Source organism: Zerene cesonia, chromosome 1 (assembly GCF_012273895.1).
Source record: "Zerene cesonia ecotype Mississippi chromosome 1, Zerene_cesonia_1.1, whole genome shotgun sequence".
Classification (NCBI taxonomy): Eukaryota; Metazoa; Arthropoda; class Insecta; order Lepidoptera; family Pieridae; genus Zerene; species Zerene cesonia.
In genome coordinates this window covers 11191092-11201995 of record NC_052102.1, presented here as the reverse complement: position 1 = coordinate 11201995, position 10904 = coordinate 11191092, and the positions used below count along the sequence as shown (strand labels likewise).

General features: G+C 33.7%; 1 protein-coding gene across 1 annotated transcript; it reads right to left on the bottom strand.

The window, feature by feature from the left end:
* Window positions 1-497: 497 nt before the first annotated feature.
* On the bottom strand, window positions 498-5493 carry LOC119840486 (nucleolar protein 58). The gene is made up of 5 exons (XM_038367125.1): window positions 5306-5493; window positions 4284-4360; window positions 2805-3953; window positions 2412-2538; window positions 498-1367 (listed from the first exon to the last, which is right to left on the bottom strand). The coding sequence occupies exons 1-5, from the start codon at window positions 5348-5350 to the stop codon at window positions 1140-1142; spliced, it is 1626 nt and encodes a 541-aa protein (XP_038223053.1). The 5' UTR covers window positions 5351-5493; the 3' UTR covers window positions 498-1139.
* Between the last annotated feature and the right edge of the window lie 5411 nt (window positions 5494-10904).

Genomic DNA, 10904 nt, shown 5'->3' with positions numbered 1-10904 from the left:
CTTTTCTCGTTACCTGCCAGCTCGGTGAGAATTCTTTGACGAAAGAGCTTAATGACCGAATGCTTCACGCGCTGTGTAATCTACACTAACTTTATATGAAAGATAAGGTTTTTGTTTGATTGTAAAAGATACCATGAAAAACTACTTAACCTATTTTTTAAATTCGTCGTCAGCAGAAAATAGCATTTTTATAATAATAAACATTTATTTGTTTGAATTGTGGTAATGCAGAGTTCACATGGTCAACAATAGTATAGTCCACACAATTGGCATACAAATTTTACATTTTCAAGTATATATTTAATCACATTTTCATAATTAGATTAGAGAGAAATTTTATATGTTATCATTATAATAAATTTATTTTATGTCTAATTGTTTATCATCTGGAAAATTCATTTACTGAGTAGAAGCATTTTCTCAAACAAAAATACATTTAGAAAGTAATTAAACCCCAAGAAATAGTTATATGCAATAAAACAAACATTTACATTATAAAACTATTTATTATATAAACATCTCGCAATGAGAATTTTATACACTTAAAGCTAAAACATTTTCCTCGACTCTGAAACGGGAATATAACGTTTTTTACAATAATTTACTTCAAATGAAGCATTAACGTTTGGGGAATTTTATATTTTCTTTAGAAATACGCTAACGTTACGACCGACTTAGAAAGTAGTTAATTTGACTGATATTCGACTATTTAACGCTATTTTTAGCTCATTAGCTCGTGTAATTAAGCATGGCAAAGATTAGTCTATTTAAAAATGATAAGATACAAAAATATAAGTTTCTATGCATGAAGCTTGGAGCACACCTGACCGTTCCCACATTTTGTAATCAATTCACTCCCCTACACTTGAAAATCTCTCAAAATTCAACTTACATCGAGCACAATGAATCAAAAAAAAAATATAGGAACAAAAATTGCTGATAGTAAACAACACTAATTATATTTAATAGTATTGGTGGGCACCGTTTATCACTGCATCTGCATAGCTAATTTATTTACGGGTAAACATTTATTAATTCATGAAATCACTGAGGTAATAAAAATAAAAACGCGCTTTTAATCCACATTGGATAATATCAAAACTCAAAACATAGTCTCATTCAACACTACATTGTTTCAATTACTCCTCCGACACCGACTTCTTTTTTTTCTTCTTTTTTTTCTCACTTTTCGGTGTCTCTGCTGTCTCTTCTTGCATGGGTTCATCTTTAACTTCTGCTTCTGGCTCCAGTGACTGCTTATTCTTCTTCTTCTTTTTCTTCTTCTCTGAGGTCGGTTCAGAACCGTTGACGTGGCCGTCTACTTCGTCTGCTGGTTCCGCTTTCACTTTCTTCTTTTTCGGTGTGTCCTGGCCAAAAGAACATAAAATATGTTTAGAAAAATCTTTTTATCACCCACACATAAACGACGGAACGTCATTGTGTGTGTATATGTGTATGTATGTATATGTCACCGTAAGATTGTAAACATCGTTATATTACAATCTATCTAGTAAGATTGTAAACTATCGATAGATTGTGAACCGTATCATTATGATTGCAATTTAACGCATCATTTTTCGCTTGATTGTAATCTATCGATGGAAAGCGGTCAAATTGAGAACCGGCGTAGGACGGAATGCAACTCGCGCTCTGATTGGCTGCACGGTATGTGCCCCCGCAACCCCGGCCACACGCCATATTTGTGTGTTATTTCGTCAGTTGTCGAATGTAAACAACTATGTTTTCGTGATTATAAATTGATTTTGTCTTGAAAATAACTTATACCTTTCGAATAAAATGCGGCCTGCTTGTAAAGAAGAGCGAGAGAGAAGAGAAAATGGAAGAGCAAGCTATCCGCAAAGCAAAAAAAGTATAGAACGATCAAATCAAGACTTAAAAAATATGATTAGGTTAGGTTAGGTTAGGTTATCTAATTCATTTCTAACTCTACGGGGACATGGGACGGTTGATCGTGATTGGTCACTCTTACAATGAGACCGACCAATCAGGAAGAACTTGCAGACAGTTGACATTTGGCGCGGGACAGATTGTAATTTAACGGTTTCACTTCGATAGATTACAATATAGCGATGAATAATGAGTCAAATTGCAATCATAATGATACGGTTCACAATCTATCGATAGTTTACAATCTCGCTAGATAGATTGTAATCTAACGATCTTTACAATCTAACGGTGACATATATATCTGTATTTAGCATGGTTCTTCATGTCCCAAATTCTAAGATGGGATCAAATGATAAAGATTTCCTTTCAAACGCAAAACTATCACGCCATTCTTGAAAACCTAGCATTATTGAGTAACCAAAAGAAATACACTTGAAATGAAGACCTTTGTTTTTGGAAGCGTCGGTTAAAAAAAGTGAATTGATGAGTAATTTTTCACTTACTTCTTCAGCGCCGTCTTCTAGTTTGATCTTCTTGCTGGTGCCTTCTTCATCATCAGGCGAGTGCTCTCGCTTCACCGGCTTCTTGCCGATGGTGCTGTCTCCCGCCGTGGGGTACTGGTGGATCTCACTGTATACACAGATAACATATATCAAACCCTTCAAATGGACTATTTAGTTATTTTAAAGTTAACAGTTGCATGTAACAAGGAATTTGTATTAATTCTACATTCGATAGTCTTTTATTTTTATTTCAAATTATATTATAGTATCGTAACAAAGTGGTGATGTCACAGTATTGAACAAATTTTAAATTAATTTTAACTAATTATTTAAATAATTAATTTTTACTTATTATACAAAAAAATAATTAAATTAAATACATTGTATACTCACGTTTTACTGTGATATTTCTCGAACTTGACCTTAGCCTTGGCCGTTCCACTGATCCTCTTCAAATTGCCTTCTTCTAGCAGCCGCAACCTATTCTCCAACTTGACCTTATGTTCCGCTCCGAGCTCGAATGAGACATCGTCACCGAACGCGTCCACGCGAGTAGCCAGCGCCGCTTTAGCTGCCAACATTCTCGACATTTTACCCTTATTTTTCGTACTACACTGACCGACAAGCTGCGCGTGGTAAATTAAACCGTACTTAGGCGTGTCTTTCTTTGTTTTCAGAGCTCTAAACAAAGCCTTCTCTGCACCAAAGATCTGTAAAGTGGAGGCTGGGTGTTTCGCCAGATTCATTAAAGAGCCCGCATGCGCAATTAACCTAGCTCCAATGTGTTCCCCAATTAGAACTGTTAAATTCGGTGCCATGGCCATCATCCTAGCCTTTAGGTAATCCGTTAAGTGTGTCCTATAGTCCGTAATTGATATAATTTCATCACACAAGTTCTGGATATTCATAATATCGTCATCAGAGATCTCTGTACCCATGGAGATTTCAGCCGCTTCCTTCACTTTCTCTTCCAGATCTTCAGGGAGGATGTCTGACAAGTCGGTTTTAGCTGCATTGTCCCTAGTTCCCATTAGTTTCACTATTTTAACAAATAATGTGTTGTCAGTGATAATCTTCCCCAACTCTGGGAAATGCCAGCCATACCACTCTCGGCATCTCATGACGTAGTTGTTTAATTCCTTGTCCAAATCGTCCAGTAGGCACTGTGCTTGTACAATCATTGTGTCAATCTTATCTGGTGAGAATTTCAACTTGTATCTGGAGAGGGAGTGAGCTAGACCAAGTGCCATTGCCGTCATCTCCTTCTTTGGCAAACCGGTTAAGAGACTGTCCATTTGTGATCTAATACACCTAAGCAACTCTTGCACATTGCTGTTTGATACGCACTGTAAGTTAAACTTTTCTTTAATAGCATTGCCGAGTTTTGCATCACCAACAAGAAGTTGATCCTGAACATCTTTGCAGACATGTTTTTTGAGGGCCTTCTTCAATGTTTTCGAGATTTTACCCTCAATTGCGGCAGTTGTAGCTGCTAAGGCTTCAGTTGTATCTTCAAACTTAATGAAATTCTTTAGCTTCACACTAGAACAAAAAAAAACCCTTAATACAAGTAAAAAATAAAACTCTTCTTTTTCTTTGCCAAATAATATATTATTTTGCTATAATTTATCCAATGAAAATATATTTTTAATCTTCTTTTAACTAATACTTATATATTATTCATATTTGTAATTCACTACCTTTTCTTAACAGAAGAGTTGCTATCTATTCAGTATTTAGTTAAAATATTCTCAAATAATGAGCTTACACTTTCTAATAACCATTTCTTTGCATCATTAACTGCAAAATCGGCAAATAAATAAAAATTATTATATGTAAATATAAGAGAATTAATACAATATAGATACTCACACAGCCGCCGCCCCCTCGGGAGTATCAAACTCTGTGTATACATCCTCAATTTGAGACAACTTCGACTCATCCAGTAGCTAAAACAAAATATCAAACTATAATTTGATTTATCTTTTATTATGTTTATTTTACAAAGCAATAAAAGTCGCCTACATGGGGAGGAGGTATCAGAGATAATTCTAAAATGGGACCTTATAACAATAAAAAATCCCTAAACCGTGAAATTTAGTTTTTTTTGACATTGTTTGAAAGTGTGTATTCACTGTTATTATCTGCCCATTACTTCCCTACTGAAGGAACACAGGCCTATGCCTATAAATATATTCAATTTTTGAATAGTTAATTAATTTGAAGAAAAAAAGTATATTTGGGACATGGGGATTTATTGAGCCACATGATAAATGGAAGGACACAGTATATGATGTGTGTTTTAATATTTATAAATGAAGAGAAATAATCATCATATTATTGTTTTGATTACAAAACATTTTAAAAACAGTGAGACAGATACTTATATAACATAAGCCTAAGTTTGTGACATTTGTTAAATTTTTTGAGTAATATACCCTCCTACTAATGAGCTACTATTAAGTTCCTCTCAATAATAAACATATTTGTTAGATTTTTGTAGCTACAAGCTATGCTTAAATAGAAAAAAAAAAACATTTGAAGGTTAACTCCAGTTAACAGTAAACATTCAGTGTTAGGGAATTATTTAATAGAAAACGCGTCTTCATTGACACTCAGTGGAGAAGGAACAATTGTTAGTTATTGATAAATTACTTATAGGCAACGAAATCTTATCACACGTTGTAAGTTAATATATACCAAGGGGCATAAGAATGCTTCGTTTATTTATAATGTTTAAGCCATTTTTCTTGTTATTTAACTGAAGTATTTGAAAAGAGTACGTAATAACATTTCATTAACATTATTTTTTAATAATATAATAAGCTACTTTCATTAAATTTATCTAGTTGTTAGTGTTTCGTAGAGGTTATATTCAACACGTGTGAGCTTACCTTAAATATAGCGTATCCCGCCGGAGTTTCAAAGAGTACCAACATTTTTCCCAATTACTTTATATATTTACCAAGAAAATGCTTTACTATTCTCACAAAAAATACACAAATCTTTAACAAATTTATTTTATGAACCGAAATGCGACGCTACGGCATCGCGACCAGCGGGATTTTTGACAATTGACAGATGTCAAATGACACGAGGTCGTGAGCATTGAGCAGCTACGTTCCAATCTCTGCCGTAATCATTAAGATGTAAGATCAAATTAAAAACCATTACTACAAATATTATTACACATTTGTTTAAAAATTTCTATTTATTTTTATTATTACGATTTCATTTAAAACTGTCTATTAAATATTCACTGTGCATTTATATGTTAAGTTAGGTTGGTACATAGATCAAAGTATATATTAAGAACGTTCGGGGGTTAAAGCCTGTCAGCATGGCTAATTCTTTTCCCTGCCATTGCCATCACCGTGTTAATTTTTAAGTTATTTTAGTTTTAAGGCTGTTATATGGATATATATTGTAGTGGGTGATTGAGATTTTGAAAATTATTTATTATTGTTTTTATTACATGAAGCACGATTTGTTAATAGTTACTCCGTAATTTAGCATTATGTGGATTTAATTGGTACTAGCTATCATGTTAATTTTTAGTTTATGGCATTAAATTCCTTATTATCATTAAAAAAAAATAAAGAATAGTAAAATTTGATCATAAGACAGAATTTGAACCTGCGCCTCTCACTGATCAGGGATCATGAGTGGCCGAGAGGTCATGACGTGTCGCCACGGATCGGCGACACCAGACCTCTCGGCAAACACTATCTAGTGTAAAGAAGCGAAGCCCGCTAAATAATCGAATTCGAAAATAACAGAATAGCTATAATTTTTCGTATTAACACATACCTAGTACTTAATATTGTTTTAATAATTATTCAAATTACCGAAAATATAACTCTCACAGGTTTAGAAAACGGTTCAATTTAAAAACAAATCGAAATCTGTTTATGGCAGTAATGTTATTCACACTCGGCTTATTTGAAAATACTGAATATCTACAAGACTTTCAAGAGCTGCTTTATCAAAAGAATATCGCGTAGACGCACGACGCATTAAAACTTATTACCAGGCGTGTTTTATTGAGCGTACAAATATGTCTGCATTCACATCGCCTGTTCGCTTTGGAAAATTCAATAACCTCTGAAAGTATGCATTCAGTTGGGAATGATTGAGTCGAATAACTTCAATCTCACGGCATAAATGGGACTTGCTCTATTGTGGGACGAGTCACGAGCGAATTTAAGCAACGTGTACAATGACAACTTCTCCCGTGTAAGTAAGTATGTAAAATCATACTATGTGTATAAAGTATGAATATTTGCGTCACATAAATATTAGTTTTTTGTTACTTACTCTTTAGTGTTAAACACAGATATTGATAACCGTGTAATCTTGCATTCGATTAGTGTCTGTGTAGATATGACATTGACGGACTAAACTCAAATTTGTTTATAAACCCTCAATCGATAAAAAACGAAGCGTGTTACATAATATAATTGCGTATCTGCTATTAATCTGTAAGGCATTATAAGATACGGATTAAAGATTAACTAGGTACGACAATAAATTGTATAGTTTTTTTCAATAGTATTTGAAGTACCCTACCTTCCTAGCTACACTCCTGTGTAGAAAGAAGAAATCACAATATCGGTAATTTCTCGAATATTATACAATAATAGGAAAGGAACAAACAATTATATCTAACATCTATTTATGTTATAGCACTCCTAAATTTATGGTATCATGATAACTAACACACTTATTGTGAGACTATATTAACAGTATTTTATTTTTTTATTTATGTTATGAATAAATGCTATATTTTATATTTACTTGGTTATACTGAAGTTGTACTAAATTTCATTATATACCAACTTTTTGTCCGCGTTGTTTAAAACAAAAAAACAATCCACATTGACACCTACAAATCGGTGCAGTAGTTTTTAAGTTTGCGTAAACAGACATATGCAGCTATTAATATATTTTTTAATAATTTTATAAAATTTCTTACCTAGTCCTTATCCGTGTTGTGTCCTTATGGGCGAGAAACTATTATTTTAACTTTGGTGTTCTCGTATAATAATGACTAACTACGTCATCCAACATTTAACAAGAAGCAAGTCAATGTTCGATAAAGGCTAATCGCTCCCCGGGGAGGTAAGCGGTTTAAGCTGTCATAACTTCTGCCCAACAGCCTGCTGCCACAGATATAATATAATACAGAGTATGGACAACCAAAGATATTTAAATTTATGCATATATAAGACTGTGTGAATAACAAACAGTTCTCTATTTATGATGGTATATACTGCATACTCATGATTCCGGTTTAAATGTAGTCTATGACCTTATCTATCTCTATATTATGTATTCTATATGTATTATTATCTGTGTGTAATTTATCAATATTACATCAATTTGAATTTAGATTCTGATATAATAATGATATTTTATTGGGACTTTAACTTAATGGTTAAAGCAAACAGCTCCATAACTTATTTGAAATTGATATTTACTGTTTGAGAGAAAACAATTTTATTAAATGTAAACAGATAAATATTTTTTATACAATTATTTCTAAGTTAATAGTTTAGTAACAAGGCTTTCAAACATAAAGGTCTTTAATATGTATCAGCTCTTCGGTCCCTCATAAACGCAACTTATGCGCGAAAGTTACTCCAAGCATAACACAAAATTTTCACGTGTATTAATACAGTGACGGTTCTAGTAACTTTTACATCTAATTTAATCGTACTCACTCAGCAATGAAAGCGTTGACTACATCAAATGTTTTAACCAAAAAATGTGTTCTTGCAGAAATTAATACATTGAAGACTGTGCGTACAATAATGCCGCCTGTCCTCATACTTTCCTAGCAATGTAAGTTACGAAAGCCGATATATCAGGTCCGCAGTTGAATACAGGGTGTCACAATACGTTAGCATGTAAATGCTTTATGTTATGACCAACACTAAGTTTGTATCTCAACCCTTGTTTCCGAACTGGGAGCGAGTGAACAATAAATAGATAGTGGCAGGATTGAATGTTAGTGTTTGGGGTACTTTAAAACTATGAAGAATAGGGTTTTGGAGGAAATTGCAACGGAATATTTTCTTCATCTTCTACTTATATGACATGTAGTATAAATACACTTTGAACAGCTGTAGTAGTCGATAACCTATTCTGTGTATTTTTAAATCAATGTCAGGAAAAAATTTATTAACTTCGCTGTTTCTACTGTCTGGATATTCATATTATGGTTTTTACAATTTTTTTTATTAAAAAGTCAATTATACATGGCTACCATTATGCTACTTATAATTTACGTTTATCAGTTTCTTACTAGAATATAATAAAGATATATCGAAAGAAGAAAAATCGGAAGATAGTTGCTAAAACTAGATATTTGAAAATTGTATATTCAGATTTTGTTATGCAAAATGCTAAGATCAAGTTTGGCACTTTATTAAAGCGTCCTATTATGCTTGTAACAAGTAACTTAACATAAGCCAGTAAAGTACAAGTGAAATTGCGCAGTGAATCTACATATAACATTAAGTTTTATCATGGAGCTCCCAAATCCACCAAAGAGTTTCCACATAAGAATGTAAGTGAAAAATTACCTAAAACACCAGTTTCACACGATAGCAAACCAACACGGTCTAAATCACACTAAAATTCCCTTAAAAATACAAAACACAGTAAAAACTTTATAATGTTTATACAGGATGTCCATAAAGTGTATATACAGCTGTTTTACGGGGCAAATCTAACAGGCCATAAAAGGGACTGTGTAAATAAGGCTCTATTCACAATGGGCTAGTTAGGGGCTCTTAACCCACTCGATCAAACTCTTTGGATCATGTTACGGAAGGCTACGTTTATATCGTTATCTGGCTTAGTTTCTTGCAGTAAAATCTTGCTACTTTGCAGCGGCATTCACCCGTTTCTTATGTAAATTTAAACTTGCATAGTCAATTTATGTAGATCAAAATCTTATTAAGATTTTTTCGTTTGTCTCTGTGAGGACACAAATATTTCATAAATATCAAAAGAAATTAAATACATAATATAAGTTAAAGAGAGAGTATAAGAGTTAGAGTAATTAATTTATCCACACACGATCTACTATCAATATAATTGTCACAAATATTTCGATTACAAATACCGGGGAGTTATAACCTACTAATATTATAAATGCGAAAGTTTGTAAGGATGTGTGTGTGTTTGTAACTCTTTTACGCAAAAACTACTGAACCGATTGCAATGAAATTTAGTACGCAGATATCTGAACAACTGGAATAACATATAGGCAACTTTTTAGCCCGATATTCGTACGGGACACGGACTTACGCGGGTGAAACCGCGGGGCGCAGCTAGTCCTCTATAAAACCCACTACATGTGAGAATGCAACGCAATAATTTGCCTACGAGAACCTCCATGTTTGTCACATAAGAATCGCGTTTGCGTCGGAGATGTTTCGCCGGCGAAAAGTTTTGACATGCCGCTCGGGGAATGGGAACACGCACTGAGAACACTGGATACTACACGTAGTTATTTTTTAATAATGTAATATAATAGTATAAAATGTTATTACGGTAATGTATTACACTATAGAACAACTACCGAGTTCTTTGCTGGTATATCTTTGTAAGAACTGCTTTCCGAACCAGTGGTAATTAATTATTTGAGCGGTTTTGTTTCGTCATATGCATAAATGTATTATGACGAAAGCGCTCCTAAGCGAAGTCTTGATGAATTTAAAATATGTCCGAGTTTGATTTTTAGTTGATAAGTATACAAAAAATAGGAAAAATAATCTAGTATGGCTTAAGGTAAATCTTATATATAAAATTCTCGTGTCACAATGTTAGTCTCTATACTCCTCCGAAACGGCTTGACCGATTCCTCTGAAATTTGGTAAGCATATTGGGTAGGTCTGAGAATCGGCTAACATCTATTTTTCATACCACTAAACGATAAGAGTAAGGCAGAACAGCGTTTGCCGGGTACAATATATTTTTGATTGACGTAATTGGGGGTGTATCCGAGCGGAGGCGGCAAAGCGCCGCCAATTTGTTAATTCGAAATATAAAAATACTAGGATTTCGATTTTCGAACAGACAGACAGACAGGTCCATTGGCATTACTAGTTGGTTAGGGAACCTTAGAAAGCAGCGGCGTATTCCAGTCGGCCCCAGCTGAAAACCTACGCTACAATATGGTGGTCGATAACCTCCTAACCTCTTGGAAACACCTGGAATAGCACACCTAAGTAAGTAAATTAGCGCGTTCTAGATTGCGTACGTTTCTATTTACAGACTCAACTTAGTGTTATGCCTTTTAACGCGCAGGTATAGCTTCACTTGTATGTGTATATACTAGTATAGTATTATGTTATCTGTAGTTTATATGCAAACTTTTAGATTCAATTTTGACTGACTCTAAACGTAGTCCGGTCAATTTAGACCAAAAAATGAGGGTGAAGTTACATAAAGTCCCAACAAGCTGAATTTCTGTGATGTTGT

Excerpts from the sequence above, each read along its gene's own strand:
- LOC119840486 (XM_038367125.1), bottom strand. The coding sequence starts at position 5,350 with ATGTTGGTACTCTTTGAAACTCCGGCGGGATACGCTATATTTAAG. Across the intron at positions 4,361-5,305 it reads CGGGATACGCTATATTTAAG|CTACTGGATGAGTCGAAGTT; the intron begins GTAAGCTCACAC and ends ATTTTGTTTTAG. Across the intron at positions 2,539-2,804 it reads GAGAAATATCACAGTAAAAC|TGAGATCCACCAGTACCCCA; the intron begins GTGAGTATACAA and ends CTGTGTATACAG.